General features: G+C 43.1%; 1 protein-coding gene across 2 annotated transcripts; it reads right to left on the bottom strand.

Annotated features, from left to right (window-relative positions):
- Positions 1–1,286: 1,286 nt before the first annotated feature.
- LOC128149625 (phospholipid scramblase 1-like) lies at positions 1,287–21,137 on the bottom strand. 2 transcript variants are annotated; one of them, XM_052805047.1, is made up of 9 exons: positions 20,991–21,137; positions 16,205–16,236; positions 15,283–15,384; positions 9,117–9,286; positions 8,007–8,049; positions 6,696–6,916; positions 5,717–5,878; positions 3,090–3,251; positions 1,287–1,873 (listed from the first exon to the last, which is right to left on the bottom strand). In XM_052805047.1, the coding sequence occupies exons 1-9, from the start codon at positions 21,017–21,019 to the stop codon at positions 1,814–1,816; spliced, it is 981 nt and encodes a 326-aa protein (XP_052661007.1). In that variant the 5' UTR covers positions 21,020–21,137; the 3' UTR covers positions 1,287–1,813. The 2 variants fall into 2 exon arrangements, with proteins under 2 accessions (XP_052661007.1, XP_052661009.1); XM_052805049.1 differs by lacking the exon at positions 16,205–16,236 and having other exon boundaries at positions 21,056–21,112.
- Positions 21,138–21,410: the final 273 nt, after the last annotated feature.

Below are 21,410 nucleotides of genomic sequence, written 5' to 3' on the forward strand. Positions count from 1 at the left end.
TTTATGACGCAAGGTGCTTTCCAGCATAGGCAAAGGTATCATTGTTTTGCCTACTTGCAAAATATTATTCCATCCATTCTTCAAACAGCCACCACTCTAATGCAAAAAGTAAATGTAAATTCTATGCAGGACCTGCCACGGAATTAAACAGGTATTTTCAAATATCTCAAAAAAAAATTTATGGAATATTTGAGTAACTCTGCTCTCTGTTGAAAGTGCAGCTATTGAATGTGCTTGAGCCTGGGACTTCAGAGCTACAGACAGAACTGAAGCTGTGTGTCACCCCCTGCAGGAAAAATAATACTGATGGACTTAGCCATATGAATCCCTATAGCACAGCTCTGGTCCTGGATGTGTTACTTTGGTTTCTATACACATATCTTCTATTCCTAACTGAAGCAATCAGAAACTTTTAGCAGATTTTAGCAAGACTGAATTTTTGGTACCTCATTAATTGCTGGTCAATAAAGCACAAAATATTTTCAAAATAACAATAATTTCATTCCCTAAGAATAGTGCTGATGAATCAAAAATGCACCTCCAGCAATCCCTATTATTAAAGACACCATATTCAAGGAATTTTGTCTTCAGCAGCAGAAGCTAACTTTAACAAGGCATAATACACAGTTTTAAAGACTTTCAGAACAGTATAGATTGTTGTCACAAGTTTGTACAATTCTTATAACATCAAAGAGAGTCCAGCTACATAGCAGCAATGGCACTCCACTTTTCCTCTGCTTTTTGACTGGCCAGGAGCAATCAATAAATTGAAAATACTGAACAAAAGGAATCTTTAGGAGAATTAGAATACAACCGAAAATATTGGCAAGGACCTCTCCCCATAGCTGGTTCCCAAGAACACTATATGCACATGCTTGTGTGAAGCTGGGGTAAGAAATTGCAATTTTATCCATTGCTTGCACATTTAAATAAAGCTATAAATGCTAAGAAATAGACCTGCCATTTCATGCATCTGCTTTTGAAGTGGAATTGTTCTGTTTATTATTCCTGTGCCCTCACACCTACAGACAGACTTACTTACAATCTGTGAAAACCATGGACTAAATGAAGAGGAAAGAGGACTGGAGAAACTAGAAAGTAACTAACTAGTTTTTCCTTGCCTCAGGAAGAAACACACTCATGCACAAAGCAATTACTAAAGGATTATTAAACAGAAGCAACCACAGGCTTTTATATTTCCTGTCTCCTCTAACTCCTGTTGGTGAAAATCAAAGCCTTAAGTTTCAAAACAATGCAAATTATGAAACTAAGTTACAGTAAAGGAGTCATATTTGACAGCAGATTTATTGCTAATTAATACAATTTTACAGTGATTTCTGATAGTTCTGTTCACATAGATTACTTTGATTTGAAGGTATATATCTGTTAAGAAGTTGGAAACAACAGAATGTGACACCAAGGCAAAACTACCAAAGAAGGATACAGAGGAAAAGACCAGGACCTCTTTATTAGGCTCACTGCTTATATTACTATCGAATATAAAAGTAGTCCTCTTTTTTTAGGAACCAAAGTAACTATGAGTATTTATTTTACAATTCCAAATTTCTTGGAAAAAAAGGTTGCTATATATTTCTATAAATTGATCTGTACAGACAAAGGGTTCTTATTTGAATACTACAAAGTATTTCATCAGATTGTTAAAAAAAAAAAAAAGACCATAAAGCTTTTAGTTTATAGAAATATAACTACAAGCACAAGATGTACATTCCTCACATTCTTACTGGAGCTCTGCAATCCGCTGGAAAGTTGGGAGATTTATGTTCTTCTTCCTTCTATATAAAAGTTATAGATTTCATTGCCAAACTCCTGTTCGCTGTTGGTTATCACCAGCATGCTCAAAAAACATGAAGTCCTAAGAAGGAACCAAAAAGCAAACAAAACAAATACTTCTTAAATGTGATTCTTAGTTCAGAGATCTCCTGGTTGCTTTGCAAGCTATTCAGAGCACCTTCCTCTCGGAAACCTCAAATGATAAGAAGGTGGGGGCACCTCTCTCCACCCTCCCATCACCTGGGTTCTGTCAGAATAGGACACCCACAGAGAGAGAAAGAGGTGGTGAAAGACCTACATGGAAACTTTAAACTATCACTAGCCAAAGCTATGCTTCCTTTACTCAGGACTCCTGCCCTGGCTTTGTTCAACCTGACTCAGTCCCCTCAATTTCACCTCAAACTGGTGTCCATCATAATGGTCACTATCTTTAGTTTACATCTGGGGGCCCCATTTTCTGTGTCTGGAGTCCTGGGTTGCTCGCACTCACTAATGCTGTACTTCATGCACATGGTAGCACACGAATATGCACAGCTAAGGAAAACCTGGTTCATGCACGGGGCTGTTTGTTAGAAGCTGGTAAGAACTTTCCAAACTCATGGTGCTTCACATGCCCCTTTCCTCCTCCTCTGCAGCTCTGCCAGCACAGAAGCACTTTTTGAAATGGTACCTGATGCTGAATTGCACAGGTAAGTGGAAACACGAGTGTGTCACACACTGTTTTCAAAGAGCAAAGTGAGCCGCGCTGCAGTATTTGACATGACGGAGTCAGAGTGCAGCTGAAAAGCCCTGTATCGAGTTAGATGTGCCTTGCCTCCACAGAAGTCCCCCCCATTGAAAATTACTCCTCTGAGAGCATTTAATCCAGCTCAGCTCAGTGCTTCACATGCTTCCAAAAAGGAGAGTCAGGAGGAACTGGCTGCAGCATTCAGCTGTCCAGTTCACCAGCTCAGCAGGCTGCTCTGGCTCTGGATGGGTCTCTTGGCTGCTGCTGATCTTCATTTTTCTGGTCTCCCCATCCACAAAAACATGAGTCTGTCTGGAGCCTTTCCTTTACAAGGTTTCTCAGTCCCATCACGTATGAAGCTCTGCTTAAATATAGTTAGCGCTTCATGTAGTCTAGAATAAGCTTACTATCTGAAATAATTTCTTTGTTGCCCTCCATGGTTAGTCTTACACACAGGAAGTTCACAACAAGCTGTCACCCACTTCAAGGAGCTCAGAGTCAAATCTTTTATCAGCACAACTTGAACATGGAGATGAGTTCATATTCAAGTATCAGTGAATGACAGACTTACGATAAGGAAACAAGCACCGATCATGACAGCTTTCATTTTTACATTAAGGTCCATTGGGAATGTGATTCCAAAGTTATCTGCATCTGTAAAGGCTTCTTTCAAAAACCCAGTCCACTGCTTAGAAATCCTCCCAACAGTAGAAGTCTCATCCACAGACTTCACCTAGTTTAATACAAAATTAAAAGAACAACATCAAATCTGTCATTCATAATATTCCCAAATCCTTTTCATGATAGATCCATTTGAAAGCTTCAGGTTGTGTTATTTGAATTGATGCAGCCATTGAATGCAACTGTTTGTACCAAAAGGCAACCTTGACTATCAGAAAGTCAGTCTTAAGTAGCGCAGACATGAACTTAATTCTAAACCTGACTGTGAAGTTCAATGCTTTAATGGTGTTGGAAGACAGCTACCGCACACACACACACACACTCTGCTGGAAGTGTTGTCTTTTAGCCAAGAGAGCGAATTAGTTTATCCTGCCATGTATCAGGAACTGCTCAAGTGAAAATTAAACAAATTACATTCTTCTGTTGCGAAGCAGAGATTAGCCTTTTGTCAACATTATGTTTCCTAAAGTTAGAGCCAGTCTTCAGGGTCATGTGAAAGACTAGTCCCCAAAATAAAATGATACCAAATTTGCTTTAGCAACTATTTGCAACATCATTTTAAGTATTAAATGGTAGACTAGTGTATCTAGTAGGCCTGTCAGTCTGAGGCCGGAAGGAGGATCCGGGGAACTACAGGCCTGTCAGTCTGACCTCGATGCTGGGGAAGGTTATGGAGCAGATCATCGTGAGTGCCATCACACGGCACGTACAGGACAACCAGGTGATCAGGCCCTGTCAGCATGGGTTTATGAAAGGCGGGTCCTGCTTGACTAACCTGATCTCCTCCTATGACAAGGTGACCTGCTTAGGATGAGCAAAGGCTGTGGATGTTGTCTACCTAGACTTTAGTAAAGCCTTTGACACTGCTTCCCACAGCATCCTCCTGGAAAAACTGGCTGCTCATGGCTTGGATGGGTGTACTCTTTGCTGGGTAAAATACTGGCGGGATGGCCGGGCCCAAAGGGTGGTGGTGAATGGAGTTAAATCCAGTCGGCGGCCGGTCACAAGTGGTGTTCCCCAGGGCTCGCTATTGGGGCCAGTTCTCTTTAATATCTTTATCAATGATCTGGATGAGGGGATCGAGTGCACCCTCAGTAAGTTTGCAGATGACACCAAGTTGGGAGGGAGGGTTGATCCGCTCGAGGGTAGGAAAGCTCTACAGAGGGATCTGGACAGGCTGAATTGAGGGGCCAAGGCCAATTGTACGAGGTTCAATAAGGCCAGGTGCTGGGTCCTGCACTTGGGTCACAACAACGCCATACAATGCTACAGGCTTGGGGAAAAGTGGCCAGAAAGCTGCCTGCTGGAAAAGGGCCTGGGGGTATTGGTCGACAGCCGGCTGAATATGAGCCAGCAGTGTGCCCAGGTGGCTGAGAAGGCCGACAGCATCCTGGCCTGTATCAGAAATAGTGTGGCCAGCAGGAGCAAGGCAGTGATCGTCCCCCTGTACCCAGCACTGGTGAGGCCGCACCTCGAGTACTGTGTTCAGTTTTGGGCCCCTCACTACAGGAAAGACATGGAGGTGCTGGAGTGTGTCCAGAGAAGGGCAACAAAGCTGGTGAGGGGCCTGGAGCACAAGTCTTATGAGGAGCGGCTGAGGGAGCTGGGGCTGTTTAGTCTGGAGGAAGGGAGGCTGAGGGGAGACCTTATTGCTCTCTACAGCTACCTGAAAAGAAATTGTAGCGAGGTGGGTGTCAGTCTCTTTTCCCAGGTAACAAACGATAGGACAAAAGGAAGTGGCCTTGCGCCAGGGGAGGTTTAGATTAGATATTAGGAAAAATTTCTTCACCGAAAGCATTGTTAAGCACTAGAACAGGCTGCCCAGGGAAGTGGTTGAGTCACCATCTCTGGAGGTATTTAAAAGACGTGTAGATGTGGCACTTAGGGACATGGTTTAGTGGTGGACTTGGCAGTGCTAGGTTAATGGTTGGACTCGATGATCTTAAAGGTCTTTTCCAACCTAAACGATTCTATGATTCTGTGATTCTATCCACCACTTAATGTGTATGAAAATAATGATGCGTTAATCACTATTATTTTTCAGTGTAAGGTGTAACTCTTCAGTCATTCAAATCTATATTTTAGGTCTAAATTATCTTGATTTACTTGGTCATTGAATGATTATTAAATGATTAGATGAGTGGTTGTAGGAAGTCATTTTAATAAATACCCAATACAGCTAAGAATAAAGTTTTTTTGTTAGGGCCTAACATAATAGATTCAAAAAGATTTTGCTGCTAAATATTTCAATTAAGAGATTCGTGTGCAACCACAGAGAATCAGTCTCACTGATCACTGATGAATGGCTCTAAGATGTCATTTCTGAAGTTTATCTGGCTTATCTAGGGTAATCTAGATATCTAGAGAAGTGAAGTGATTACACTAGCATTAAAAGATTATGTACTAATTACTTAATATATACTACAGTTCAGTTGACAGGTAATAAGTCAGCAACAAACTACTATCAAACTACTATCTGAAAGAAGATACAAACAAACAATGTTTAGCATTGCATACCTCAAAATGAATGTCTTCACAACAGCTGCAGACAACACATGGGCCAATAATTTTCAGTATATCCATTCTTTTCTCATCTTGAATGGTAAACTTGGGTAGGCAGGGATGCCAGTTCTGGACAACATAACCGACTGGTGTTCCTGGAGGTGCCTGAACTTCCAGCTTCACAGGAAAAAGAAAATCGCCACGTGAATGTTCATGCTTTGATATACTTGTTAGACAAAATCCACACCAGCACACAAACCAAACACTAGTTTTCTCCACAACAACCTGGTTTTCCAATGCATGAAGCTGCATGGGATTTTCTGTGAACATTTTCAGAAAACTACACACAAATTGCAACTTTTGCCTTCACTGAAAACAATAAGATCCTCCTAAGGCTGTGGAGCAAGCAAGGTATGTATCTACAGTAGAAAGATTAAAGTCTTGTAAAGGAAAGGCTGTGAGCATCCTCAAAGCATTCAGTGAAGACATCGCAGGATGCAGCTACTACAAATCCCTCAGTAAGAATTCTGAGTAGGCTCAGATTTGAGGCTTCAGAAGTTGCATCACCCCATAATTATTTTAATATTAAAAAAGCTCATCATTTCATGTGTTGAATTTCACTACAGCTTTCACAGCAGTATAGTGAAAACTCTAGCTGTTATTTTATGAAAACCGTTGCCCAACTCTTACACCACAAGTCCATCTCCAGCACAGATTTCAGCACTATCCACGAGTTCCCTGACATGCTGTTGAATCAAATTTTTCATTACCATAATCAGAAGTGGCCAGAGCAAACCTAAGTGTTGCAGCACACTAGCTTCTTCCCAGACCAAGGAGACCCCATGCACAAATCCCACAGATCTCTTTCCCTACAACTTACAGACAAAACCTGACTTGTTTCACCTCACCTCCTGATTCAAGACAACCTCATCTTAAAACTGCACAGGTGGACCATGTCCCATGTGAGGGAAGATGGCAAGAGGGAGCAACTCACCTCCTGTAAGCAGCAGGGAAAGCAGCACGAAGAACACCGGAGGGGTCTCTGCAGCGTTATCACCTCATGGCCCAGGTTGTCTATAATCCGGATGGTGAAGGGTCGTGATGGCCCACAGCAATTCCTGGTACAGCAGTCAGTGTCCTCTGCTGCAAAGTACACCCTTTGCCCCAGTGTATTCTTGATTTCATATCTGTTGTTTGTTTCAAAGCCAGTCAAAACTGAAAAAAAGGAACAGAACTGTTAAATTTCTGAGGTGCATCTGGTCAGAAAAGTCACCATGCTAACTCTAAAGCTACCCTTTGGGAAGGCAGGCCTCACTCACAGTCTGTCAGAGGCAGCTACAGGCGAAGGAAAGTGGTGGGGAAGGACCCTCAAGCACAGAAGCCTGACAGAGAAGTTCAGAGAGGAGAAGACACCATGAATGCAGCAACACAGAAAGAGCATGGAGATGTCCATCAGTCCCCTCCCACCAGACACAGACACCTACTGCCAGAGCAAGCACCACAATTATAAATAACACAGCATGAAAGATTCCCAGGGAAGAGCTGAAGGGATGAGAACTAAAGAAACTTGTGTATTTGGGGGTGAAGCAAGAAAAGGGCTCTAGCGGGCACAAATACGTTCAGAATGAGAAGGCCACAAAAAAAGCCTCACAGTCAAGATTCACGGCAGCACAAATAGAAAACAACAAGAGCCAGGACAGAAATTTTGATTAATTTCTCTAACAAATGAAAGTACTCTTTGAAGCATTATGGAAAGAAAACGCAGCAGCATTAGGTGTCAGCTGAGATGGACGGTCCATCTTATTTCTTCTATTTGAAAGACACAACATGACTTTGATATTCTTAAAGTGAACGGAATGAGGGGAGCAGAAAGCAAGCAGTTCAATTCAGTAAAACAGCAGAATTGCCTGGAAACGAGATCGGAGCCGCATGCCAGTCTATGGAATTAGATGGAGTAAGAGAGGACAGAAAAGACGCCCTTCAAGTAGGGAAGAGAGGCAAGTAGAAATCATGTGAATGAATAACATGGGAAATGTGCGACTTCAGCTATAAATAGCTACCAAGATTATTCCGTCGCATTGCTATGTATCTTTTAAGATACAGAACCTGCTTAAAATCCTTTGCTCTCCTATTTTCTCCTTCCTTTCCTCCACAACTTCTGCAGGAATTGAGACAGATAAGAGAGGCAGGAAAAAGAAAGGTGGTGATCCACCTTAAATACGTAGTATCAAAGAAAGTCTAAATTTTACCATTCTTGGGATTATTAGATTTAAACATTTCTCTGTTATAAATACTTTTCACTTACTCTCAAGAAGTTCAATTTGCTGATGAATTAATATCTGGTCAATCTGTTTGTGGTTGAAAAATTAAACAGAATAAATAGTTAACAAGTTGTAACTAAGAGAAATCTGGTTTTAAGAAGCATTGCTGTTTCATTTCAGAATGCAGATTTATTGATCAATACTTTGTCTAAAGGCAGATCATCTACTGGTAAAGCTGTGGAAGTTGCTCACATCCCCCCTGCCCTGTTCTCTGTCAGTTTAGTAGAACAGTGTTTCAGAGCACCAGAGCAGATGGCAGAAGTTGTAGCCAAGCTAGCCTGGTTACAAGCATGCAGGGCTAATGTGCCTGTGCTCCTTTCAGGACTCGGTAGCTCAGCTACAAAGCCTGACAGATCCTCTGACACCACATATCCCAGATGCCTGGGATATCAGGAGTCCATACAGACAAAAGCAGGAAACTGAGAAATTTTAGAGCAGAAGCTCAGCTACTGCTCAGCTCTAAGTGAAACTCGGGAAAAGTCAGCCTCTCCTCACTGATGCCTTTTTTTTTTTTCCGAGCAGTTTGCAAAACTGGCAACAGTACATCAGTGTTAAGCCTTGATATTTGCTCCTAGTGATGAGATGAACTGTACTTTTACAGTACAACGACATAGTCTGCAATGTGGAAACAATTCTTATTTTGCTATTAGCATCCTCCACGTTGTGAAGTCTGACTAGCGCCTCTCCTAACAACATTATGAAGAGGTGTGAAGAAAGCATCATGTAGAAAATTAAGCACCTCTAATGTGCTACAGTTGCCCATATTACATATATATTATATACACCTTGCCAATTCACATTACATCTCACAAACAGTAGCTTCAGAAATCAGAAGGATGTATGATAGACCTGTGCCCCCAGTCCTTTAGCATCTCACTTGGCAGGAGAGCACTCTGTGAAGTGCTGCAGCCATAACAGGCACCTCCACACTCAAACATGCATCAATCACATTACAAAAGACTTCACTTAGCAGCCCAAAAGCAGCAACCCACGGAGCTGCAAAAGCCAGATGCTTTTCTTAGCTTTCTTGATGGATGCAGGCTGCTTCTCAGGTGAATACCTGTTCTCTGGGGAAGGAGGAAGGGTGCAGGTACCTGTGTGAGGTATTCCAGTCCAGGAGGGCAGTTGGGAAGAGAAGGAGGGATAGGCATCCAGATAGTCCCCTCCTTCACAATGGGCTGGTTCTGGATGGGTGGAACAGCAAGTCCAGCTGGGACTCCCATGGCCTGTACCTGGAAGCCATAGCTCCCCATGCCTGCGACACCTAGGGTGGTAGGAGAGATGCAGTTATGAAAGTTAGATGTTGGAAAAGAATTGTCCCATGGATCTTCAAAAGATTAATTCATTCACCATTTTGAACCATGAAGATCCTTATACCTACAATATATTTCAGTTATGAATACTACAACCTTCGTGAAGGAAGTTACACTGGATTGGGAAGTTCTAATCCCTCCAGACAAAACCAAACAAAATAAATAAATGCATCATTCTTGAATATAGCAGCAATTTTATTCACATAAAGATAGGCAATTCAAAAATTAGAAATAAATAAATGAAGGTTATTTCTAAGTAGAGAAGACAGAATACCTTAAATACATGAAAAGTATTGGTGTTTACAAGTTGTCAGTTGAGCAAATGAGGAATTCTAAGACAAAGTTTTCCTGGAATTACACCTTCTACTTATGTGATAGGAAATATCCTTTTAGCAAAGTTCATGTGCAGTTTTCAAACCAGATGAGTGTGATCTCGTCTGTTTAATGGATTCTCTTTCAAAACTCAGGAAAACTCCTTCATGCAGGAGGTGTGTAGTAAAGGAAGAAATAGTTCCACATGTTGTGAATGCCAAGTAAGTCTTCTCCAGCTAGCGCTCAATTGGAAACACAAGCTCTGATGAAGCTCTTCAGGGTCTACATGCTCAGCACCCCACCAGCTGGCACACGCAGCACTGCTCACAACCCATCCCGCATCCCTGGGGCTGTGCACAGAGCCCTGCCTTGCTTGCAGCAACACGGCCTGTGCTACAAAGATGTTTTATGACCTTGTAGCTGAAGCTGCTGAAGTTGCTATTGAAAGTTACAGAACAAGAACTGTATTTTTTCCCTCATTTAATATTTTCCTGGTAGGCAGATAGGCTTTCAATCTGATGCAGAGGAACCTTGTATTTTACTCAGAAGCAAGCACAAAGCAGAAGCCACAAAGAGTATTTTTGTAGAGCTGTACAAAGACAAATAGTTCGAGACAATGACTTGTAGGCTTATCTTTAGCCTAAATCAGTTCAGCACCAATGTTTCATATTACATTACAATACATGGACTATACCACGTGAAAGCTCACTCTCTGGCCATAAGCAGGACAGTACCTCAGGTGATGTAAACAGCTGTGGCTTAAAACTTGTGGGTGGCAGGATCACTCACCCCAGAGAAGGATCCACCATTATGGAATACTGTGCTGGTTTTGGCTGGGATAGAGTTAATTTTCTTCATAGGAGCTGGTATGAGGCAATGTTTTGGATTTGTGCTGATAACAGCATTGATAACACAGGGATGTTTTTGTTATTGCTGAGCAGTGCTCACACAGAGCCGAGGCCTTTTCTGCTTCTCACCCCACCCCACCAGCGAGCAGGCTGGGGGGCACAAGGATTTGGGAGGGGACACAGCTGGGACAGCTGACCCCAACTGACCCAAGGGATATTGCAGACCATATGACATCATGTTCAGCGTATAAAGCTGGAGGAAGAAGGAGGCAGGAGGGGACGTTCGGAGTGACGGCATTTGTCTTCCCAAGTAACCGTTATGGGTGATGGAGCCCTGCTTTCCTGGAGGTGGCTGACCTGCCTGCCCACGGGAAGTGGGGAATGAATTCCTTGGTTTGCTTGGGTGCGCGGCTTTTGCTTTACCTATTCACTGTCTTTATCTCAACCCATGGGTTTTCTCACTTTTACCCTTCTGATTCTCTTCCCCCATCCCACTGGGAGGGAGTGAGCGAGCAGCTGCGTGGTGCTCAGTTGTCGGCTGGGGTTAAATGACAACAGTCCTTTTTGGTGCCCAACATGAGGCTTGAAGGATTCGAGATAACAACAGATTTGCTTGGAATGTGCTAGATCAAATTTATAGTTGTTATTGCTGTTTAGCTATTAATTGACGGGCTTCTGTGCTTGCCATGGGGCTTGCTTGCCTTACTGCATATTAGAGCCTAGTGCTCATTAGTGGCTGCTTTTTGCTTTCGCTGTTTGCTGTGCTGCTGTACTGCTTATCGTCTTACCCTGCTGTGCCTGCGAACATTTTGATAAAAGCAACGGCAATGTGCCTGAGCTGACAGATGGCCAGGGCGTCACTGCTGTTTCTGCACTACTGTACTGGACAAGCTGGAACTACAGTGTGAATTTGAGTCAAAGGGACTGTGACCTGTGGATGAGTCCGCATGGGAACAGGTCACCCAAAGCATCTGTGGCCGTGCACAAGCCCACACCAGAGCAGGTACATCTCAAACCATCTGTGGCCATGGTTATGCCTGTGCCACAGCAGGTACACCTCTGAAGGGATTGTGGCCCAAGGATAAGACCACACTGGGGAAGGTACACCTTGAAGCATCTGTGGCTGTGGCTAAGTCCATGCTGCAGCAGGTACAACTTGAAACATGAGTGGCTGTTGTGGTGGTGCATTTCTTCCCCCTCTCTGGGCTGATTTATGAACTCGGGAAGTCTCGCTAGGCCTTAGCATAAGTGTAACGAGTCGGGCGGTGAAGCATCCCTTGACTGTATCAGGAACTCTTACACAGCTAAGATAGGGAGTCATGCTGACTGTCTCAAGGACTCCTGCTGTCCAGTGAAAACAAAAAACGAAAGTAGAGATAACTAGTTCTCTCATAACAACCTAGAGACATCCCAGCTCTTCCCTGACAACCTTGGAGCATCCCGTATCTGAATCTTAAGTCATTCCCTGACAGCCCCAGAGCCTTCCTGAGTTATGATCTGAATCGTAACTCACGTGAAATGGTACAAATCCCAGTAATTTGTTAATGACTAAAGCAAATCATCTCCCGAACCTATAAGCGGTACTAAGTGAGACCCTTTGAGCTCTCCTGGACTGGAGCAGGCTGTGGCCAGCATCTCCCTCTGAGTGGGACACCTCTTGGAGCTCACAAACTTTTCTGTTTGTGAAGATCAGAGGTCTGTTGCCAAAAGCCGACAAGACTTGAGCTGATACTCTCCACTCCTTGAGGCTCAACACTTCGCCCGTTGAGAAAGATGCCAAAGCATTCAACGTGAATATTTTCACTGAACTTGAGGGGAATTTTTAACAGGTGTACCTCTTTTACTTGCTCATATGTATATCTCTTAGTGCCTTTATGCATGTGGGTGTGTACTAACCTGAATATTCTATAGCAAGTAGATTACAAGTTACTGCTTTTCAAATCTATACTTAAATTACTGTTGTGAACTTTATTCAATTGTCAATGAATCTCAGGCTGCTATTATACTCATAATCCCTTTAGATATACACCGTTGACCAAGTCTGGGACTAGGAGTTGATCCAGCCCCACCAAGACTCCAACAGGAGTTTAGAAAGCAAGGGGGTCTTCTCTGAACCACGTGACTCAACGGGAGGGTCTCCCTTACCCTTTTTACATTCCCGATCTCTGTACAAATTACAAGAAATCAATTCTAACTCAATTTTTCTTTGTATATTTTTCTTTTAAACCTATTGTGTTTTCAGTCTCTGTATACCTAATTTTAGTCTGATTCTAACTTAATTTTCCCATGTGCATTTCATCCATGTATTAAGTAATAGAGTGAACCTTGCCATCAAATTCTGTGAAGTCAAGCTTTTATATAAATTCCTATTAAATCATTTTTCTTTTGCTAATACCATTGGAAGGGATTCTTTACAGTGGTCCAAACCACTCCATTTCACGACAGCTGTGAGTGAGGTCATGCTGAAGCACCTCAAAGCGTGTGGCCACGGATAAGCCCACAATAGAGCAGCTACACCCCTGGAGGGACTGCAGCCATGGGCAAGGCCATGTTGGAGCAGGTTTACTTCGGAAGGGACCGTGGCTGTGGGTAAGGCCACGCTGGAGCAGGTATACCTCTGAAGGCATTGTGGCCCATGGAGAAGGCCACACTGGAGCAGGTGCACCTCAAAGCGACTGTGGCTGTGAATAAGTCTATGCCACAGCAGGTATAATCCCGGAGAGACTGTGGCTCATAGATAAAGCTCCACTTGGAGCAGGTGCACCCCTAAGGGACTGCAGTCTGGGGATTAGTCCAAGCCAGAGCAGGGGCAAGGGGAGGAGTTCATTGCAATGTTAAACCCTATGGTCTGGTCCAAAGGGACCAGGGGTGGAGATTGTAATGGATATACCTTTAAATTGTTGTAACCCAGGATTTGAGTTGCATGTTATAGGAATTAGTATAGCAGGAACCACCTGAACCAATGGAGGACAAGCCTTACAAGAAGCAGTGCGAGTGCAGCAGTGGCTCGACCTGAGCTGGCTTTGGTGTCCAGTAACTCCACACAACACACCACCTCTCCTGTCCTGAGTGACCACCATAACAGATGGAGCCCAAAGTCATGGACTAAATGAAATCAAAGGACATTTTGTGGACATTTATAGACATTTTACAGACATTTCACAGGGGTGGTCCATTGACAAAGGGAATGATATCTGTGTATTGTATCAAAGGATGGGAAGGAGTGGTGGTGGGTAATGAGAATGTATTGGATAGCGTGAGACCTGAGCATGATGTAAATGGTATGGAATATGGGGTGGAGAATGTGCTTGTTTTGGCTGGGATAGAGTTAATTTTCTTCATAAGAGCTAGGATGGGGTTATGTTTCGGATTTGTGCTGATAACAGCATTGATAACACAGGGATGTTTCTGTTATTGCTGAGCAGTGCTCACACAGAGCCAAGGCCTCTTCTACTTCTCACCCCACCCCACCAGCGAGCAGGCTGGGGGGGCACAAGGATTTGGGAGGGTACACAGCTGGGACAGCTGACCCCAACCAACCCAAGGGATAGTCCAGAGCATATGACATCATGTTCAGCGTATAAAGCTGGAGGAAGAAGGAGGCGGGGGGGGACATTCAGAGTGATGGCGTTTGTCTTCCCAAGTAACCGTTATGGGTGATGGAGCCCTGCTTTCCTGGAGATGGCTGAACACCTGCCTGCCCATGGGAAGTGGGGAATGAATTCCTTGGTTTGCTTTGCTTGCGCATGCACGGCTTTTGCTTTACCTATTAACTGTCTTTAGTTCAACACACAGGTTTTCTCACTTTTACCCTTCCGACCCTCTCCCCTATCCCACTGTGCGGGAGGGAGTGAGTGGCTGCGTGGTGCTTAGTTGCCGGCTGCGGCTAAACTACAACAAATACAAAATCACTTTTATGTCTGAGCACAAGCTTTGCACAGAAATTGACTATCTACTGCTATTGTGTGTAAGTGTATGCGCATACAATTATTCAAAACGAAAAATGCTCCCCTGACCTTCACCGCACAGGCAGCACGTGCTCATTCCCTGCTGAAGCTACCTGTACTTGCAGACCTTAGATTGCCTTGCCACAAGGTACACAATTTTTGAATTAGGAACAGCACGGTAACTTAGGCCAAACTCTTTGCATTTTATCTGTAACCTATTCTTTGAGCCTGATTGTTAGATATTGCTCATTGTGATTTGGTTCTTCAGAAAGCAGTTAGTTGCCAGAACATGAGAAGCTATTTAGGAGTGCTGCATTTTGAATATGGGGCAGAAAGTGAGATAGAAGAGGAGAAAAGCAAATGAGTGCAAGTATAAGGTATAACCATGTGCAAAGTACAGCGACAGAGTAGGAAACAGGAACAGAATACATGGACCAGCAGAACTGCAAGGGGAAAATAGTTCTTTTCTTCAGTTCTGGATTTCTAGAGAGAAATAAAGTGAAAAACTGAAATAACATGTTAATTAAAAAATCTGATCATCAGCAAGAAGCTGCCACACATTAATTGCTTTGCATCAGTAACACCTCTCTAACAAACTCCCCACAGTGACCACTGAGGAACATCCAACATTTTTAACTTCTACCACTGTTGGTACTGCTCACCACACGCTAACAAGTAGCACCAAGAAGGACGGAAGATGACTTTTCAGCAAAACAGAAATTAACAGAAACTGTACAGAATAAACAGCAGGAAAGTAAATAAGAGCTGGTCACCCTAGTGAAACCTCCTACTTCCCGTGCTTATTTCCTGATACAGCAGATTTGTAGCCAAGCAGCCTACCTTGGTAAGTCCCAGGTGCATACTGTGGGTGGCCATAGGGGACTTGACTTCCTGGCTCATAGTTAGCGTTTGAAAATCCAGTCGCTGGGGCAGGTTTATGTGCTGGAAGAGTGGAACATACACTTTGAGTATTGCTCGATTCCTCCTACCCTAGGGTGAAGGATCCAAAACATTGCCTCCTTTTTCAGGTAGATATACAAGAAAATTAAGTAACTGTTTTCTGTATAGCAAAAACTGTATAACAAGCTTGTATTTATTCAAAATAATAAACGTCTTACTGGAACTTAAAGGAGTTCTGATCCTTAAACTGCAGAAAAAAGGCAGGTATTGCACATGATGTCATGAAGATGTGACAGAATCACAGAATCATTTTGCTTGGAAGGGACCTCTTGAGATCACCTAGTCCAAATCCTGCTCAAGCAGGGTCAATTCACTCTCTGTCTGGAGCAGAGGTGCCTTTGTTCGATTATATTTAGAAGGAGGCTTTAATTCAAAGAATTGCCCAAGAACTGACAGGCTGCCCTCCTGTACAGAACAGACTGGTAATGAGCCATTTTCCACTATATAAAACATTTTCCCCCAATTTCTTCAAGTTAGGACTATTCTAATGCCTCACCAGCAGACTCAGAGGGTTATGGATTTAAAAACATTTACCAAGTTCAGTTTGTAAGCAGAAATAACTTGAATTTCAAGATGATTTAATTATTTAACTTCAGAAATCAAGATCTGAAAATGTAAGCTATATGTTTTGTAAATGATTTCATTTTAAAATGTAAATAATTTCAATTTAAAACATTCATACCTATTTTATAAAATTAGAAGGTAAAATAATAGCTAAGCTAATATTGCTTGAACACCTTGGAAGGACCCATGCTATCTTTCATATTAATAAAAGATGACATTTTGTTTTTATTTTACTCACCTTGCATTGCTGTGGATCTGCTTATAATTGTTCTGCAAAACAACATTTTTATTTCATGGTTTTTTTAATATATAATTTCACACAAGAGTTATTCAAAATTCTTTACTACTGATGAAAGGTACTTGCCCGTCTAAACCATATGAGAAAGCTGAATTACAAACACAAGCTTTAAATATCTCAGCTTCTTTCTAGGCTATGTCTCCACCACAGTGTAAGTCTGAATTATCTATGCCTGCATTCATGAAATACCCTGAAATCATCCTCAACTCAGAGGAAAGCATCGGGATGTGCAGTTATTTCACTGCAGTGCAAGACTCCATTGTGCAGCCATTCAGAAACATCATGCAATTCATATGAACAAATTACTGCAGTAATTTCAGAGCAACTGGTTTAGAGTATTGATGCTGACTACAAAACCTGCTTGGGTAAATCCTGGAGCAGCTGTGATGCCATGCTACCACCTATTCAGTTCTTTACGCTTTTCCACTTCTGAAGTGGTACTACTAAATATCACATATCCAATTTTTGTCTCCATATGATAATAAAGGGTGGGCTTGCACAGGCCTGTGGGCTTCCACAGCAGAATATCATGAGTGAAAGGGCCAACTGCTTGTCTCTTTCTTTCTACTCTTCCAGGGTTGCCAAAATGAGTTTTAAAAAAAGCAGAAAGAACATTTACTGATGCCAGCATCAACCTTGAGAGATACTCCTTTCAGTCTCTGGCGTAACAAGAGAAGGAAGACAATGACAGCAACTTCTATTAAAGACAGAGGTCCAAAATAGCCAGGAGATCCATAAGTGGAAATATAAAAAAGAACGGTATAGGAGCTCCTTTTTATAGGATCTAAAGCTTTAAAGTAAACAATAAACCTAGTTATTCTTTAAAAAGAATGCGGTTCAAGTTAAACTAGTAATATATTTTGTCTGTTACAGTTCTTCCAACTAGTTCAGTTCAATGAAGATGGTCATTCAAAGCTGGGAATTAAATTGAAACTGAAAGCAGTTCCTTCCTGCTTTTCACTCTGAGAGTAAAAGCAGATGTCACAGGAGGATGTTTAATGGTTCTGGGATGACATGGCATCTAGCTCACTTCCCAACTTGTACACAACACACTCTTTGTTTAAAAAATTGGTCTTAAAGTGTTCCTTTTTTAATATATTTTTTCTTCTACTTTACTAACAAAATCACCATCCTGCTTTACGTACTTTTAATTGGATTCTGGTCCCCATATGAATACAGGTTAAAAAAAAGTAATAGGAAATAATTTAAAATTATACATCTAATTTTAAAATCTGAAAGAACACATTTAAACTACATAACTTAAACCTTGCTCTCGCTGTTGATAGTACAGACTGACAAGTTAAATATATGACCACATTAAAATATGTTGACAAAACTACAGCTTGTAGGAATAGCACAAATTAAAGATGAATTAAAAAAACATTATTTAAACTAGCAAAAGATCAGTTTATAAGTTTATACTGTGAGATGTTCCAGCTACCTTAACTTCAGTGAAATACTGAGAATTACAAATGAACTCTTCAGTAAATGGAGAGTAGAGACAGAATCATGCGATTTATTTAAAAGAAAGGCTTTATAATAGCCCAGAATCTTTTTTCTCCCTACAACCACATATATATGCCACTGTGCAATCTAGGATGTAGAAAATGTTGGTATGTTCTATAGCTAGAAAAGCAACAAAGATTTTACAAAGTTCAACTCCCATTTCATCAGACATGATGCTAAAGAGAGTAGTTAAGATTGTTTGTTTTATTAAAATTGTCTCTTTTCGTCTATTCCTTTTTATCTGGACTCCTTCTACCACCTCCAATTCAGTCACCAAGATTAACACAGTCAGTCACGCCCTGCTTTTCATCTGAGTAATTTATAACGACTGTGAAATAACATAAAATTCTGAAATACCAAAGGATCAAGGAACAAAACCTCAACTTCTGTCAACCTTTATATTGCACAATATATTGTTCAGCCATGTTGGTACACATGGGGAAATTCACATCCGGTGAAACCTCAGTCAAGAAACACTAGCAATGGGCAGAGCAGTCACCTAGAAATGTGCTGGTTCCAGCTGCCTAGGTTACACAAAGCGACGATTTGAAGCCTACATTTTCACTTCAGTTTAATAAAATGAGGCTTTACATGCTGCTAGGTGCTACTAGTTCTAGTAACAGTTTTAAAATAAATACAGGGAACAATCATTGAAACATTACTTAGCAGGGAAAAGTAAAGGTATTTGCATTTAGCTCCCACTAATACAAAAGAGGGAGAATGCTATTTCTTTGTAGTGGAGTTAAAATTCCACAGAATTAAAGAAAAAAAGAAAGTTCTTCAGCAAGTAGAAGTCCATTACTGAATTAATTTTGGTTCAACAAAAACAGTATCTGCAGAATCCCTTGTGCTACGCTGGCTACATGCTGCAACCTGAAGAATTCACAACATAAATCGAGAAAGTTGTATTGGAGTGAATAAGCTGGCCATGGTGTTCCAGACAAAGCAGCTGTATATCTTTGCGAACATCTTATAAAAAGCTTTACAAGGCCCTGAGCAATCTGACCTAAATTTGAATTTAGTCTGGCTTTAAGCAGAGGAATAGACCAAATGACCTCCAAAGGTTATCCTTTCCAACCCCAATTATGCTAGGATTATAAGGGTCCTTCACATTTTATTACATTACCTGAGGTATTTGCTGACCAAACATTCCCCAAAATCCCCCAGCTGGAGTGCAGAAGGGCAAGAGGAGGGCGAGGACCAGGCTCCAGCTGCCAGCACCTCACCCCTCACTGGGGGGCTATTTTGGGTTAGGGCCATGCAAGGGAGCCTGTGCCAGCAAAAGCCGACGAGCCTTGCCTTTCCTGACATTCCCATAGTAACTCATAGCTCTGGGTCCACTCTCCCAAAGGGAGTATAGATGAGATACAAATACCCTCTTTTCTCTGAGGAGGGGACATACCTGCGTTCAGCTTTACACAAGGGAAAGCAGAAGTGATTTTGCTGGCAGGGAGGAAGCACTGGGGGAATTGGAGACGCTTCATGCAAAGCGGCTGTCTGATAATGAACGACCCTTACAAAATACAGTCTCTGGATGGTCTGAGGTCCCCCCGCTGTGCCTGCATGCCGGGAGTGGGAAAGGCAGGGGCTGCCCGCCCTCCCACCCTGCACGCAGCCAGCAGCCTCTCCTAAAAACACAACTTGAACTCCCCAGCATGGCTTCCAGCCTCAACCACTGACGCAGAGAGGAAATGAAAGACGAAAGGACCGGCCCACACACACACAAAACACAGTCCTTCGACTGCCAAGAGCTGCCGTTCAGCTGCGAGTTAGCAAGCTGACAGCAGACCCCCACACCTCATTCGCTGTACTGCTCACGAGAGAAAGAAACTCCTGTCAAGAAGTCTCATTCTTCATACCCTGTCCCTATATGTTGTACTATCTAGAACCCTTATTGCCAGCCTTCCTCCTCATCCATAGGTGTTCCCAGACTTTCTCCCTTTGCTCTCAGATGTTGCAGTCAACTGCTGCCATAGCCTAAACCCTCTCACCCAGCACCAGCACACCCAACTGGGTCCTCACTTTCTCCTCACTTTCTTGAATTGTTATTTAAACGGGTAACATGGAAGCAACCCTCAGAGGCACCCAGGTGCCCAGGCACAGTGTTCTTCCCCCTCCAGGAGTTTTGAGCCCAGGCATTTAAGGACAGGCAAAAACTTTTGGAAAGGAAATCGAGGAAATACTGGTTCCAAAGGAAGTCAGAACATAACTGTTCTAGTTCAGGGAACAGTAAGGAAATAATGTCCCCAGATTGTTCCTTTTTAAGAAATGGCAGGATGTCCATGTTTCTTTCCAGGCACTTTCTCATTTTCAGAACTGCGTTACACAGCTACATTTCCGTTACCCTGATGCACGTCAGTAGATATGCTGCAACTGATTTAGAGATATTTTAATTCAGTTAACTACAAAGCTTCTGGGTTTTATCAGAAAAACCAGTATACTAGCATGACAATCAGTTTCGTTTCTTATCCAGCTCACTAAAATACTGCCAAGAGCATATTAACATAAGCCTCCAAGCATAAACATCACGCACGGGGCCATTTAAATACCAAGCCAGGCCCTTTCCAAGAAGGTTTATGACTCAAAAACGAGACTTAGAAAGCCAAATAGCTGTGAGGCATGCATTAGTTCACCCTAGCTAGCTTTGCGACACTTCTTTCCATCGACACATCATATTAGACTATTCGGCCACTGGATTTTAACCTTGACTGCTAGAGAAACAGTATATTGAAAAGTAATCTAGTTGATCTAATTAAACAGGTTATTTTCTACTAAAGTTAACAAAATAGCCTTCAGAGAAGGAATGAAATGAGCTATAAGTTGACATAAAAGTATTTTGTTCTGAGAGGTACCCTCCCCCCTTACATAGGCATCTCTCCTAAAACCTGAGAGTCCCAACACCTGAGGGACAAAAAAAAACAGGTCACACTCTGGGCATCCAGCCTCGCTGAGACCAGGGCACACGTCTAACACTGCTCGCTTCACTGATGGGTGACCGGACCACCATGGCCTGAAGCCTGCCCGCTGCTGACAGCTCTCTCGAGCAGGGCTCTCCCAGGACGGCCTCGGCAGCAAGATCTCTCCTTAAACCAGTCTTTGCAAGCCAGCTACTCTGCTGAAGAGAGGAGACATTTTCTAACTTGACGTGCAATCCCCAGCTGGAAAACACGGCCCTTCTAATCATTAAGCATCCCTGTGATGAAAAAAAAAAAATAGATACCTGAAAGGACCACCTAGAAGAAATCCCATACGGTAAAGACACTTATATTCACAGCAAAACAATACCCGTTCCCAAAGCCGAGGAGCCGCTCCAGGGAGACCCGCACCGAGCCGCGCTTCCAGCCGCGCCGGACCCCGCCGCCGCCGCGCTCCGCCCCGCTCCGCTCCGCAGCACCCCTGCCCTGCCCTGCCCTGCCCGGCCCGGCCCGGTCCGGCGCCCCCGGAACCCCCAGAGCTGCGGGGCGGGAGCTGCCCGGGGCCGGCCCGGGAGGGGCCGCGCTGGGCGGGCCGGGCCGCGCAGGGGCGGGGAGCGAGGGCACTTCCCAGTTTCGAGAAACCGCCTGTGTGACCCGAACCTAGCGGCTGGGCTGGCGCCTTCTCGCAGCCTTTCCCCGGCGCCGCGCCGCGGGCTCTGCCACTG

The sequence above is a fragment of the Harpia harpyja genome, chromosome 12 (genome assembly GCF_026419915.1).
Source record: "Harpia harpyja isolate bHarHar1 chromosome 12, bHarHar1 primary haplotype, whole genome shotgun sequence".
Taxonomy (NCBI): domain Eukaryota; kingdom Metazoa; phylum Chordata; class Aves; order Accipitriformes; family Accipitridae; genus Harpia; species Harpia harpyja.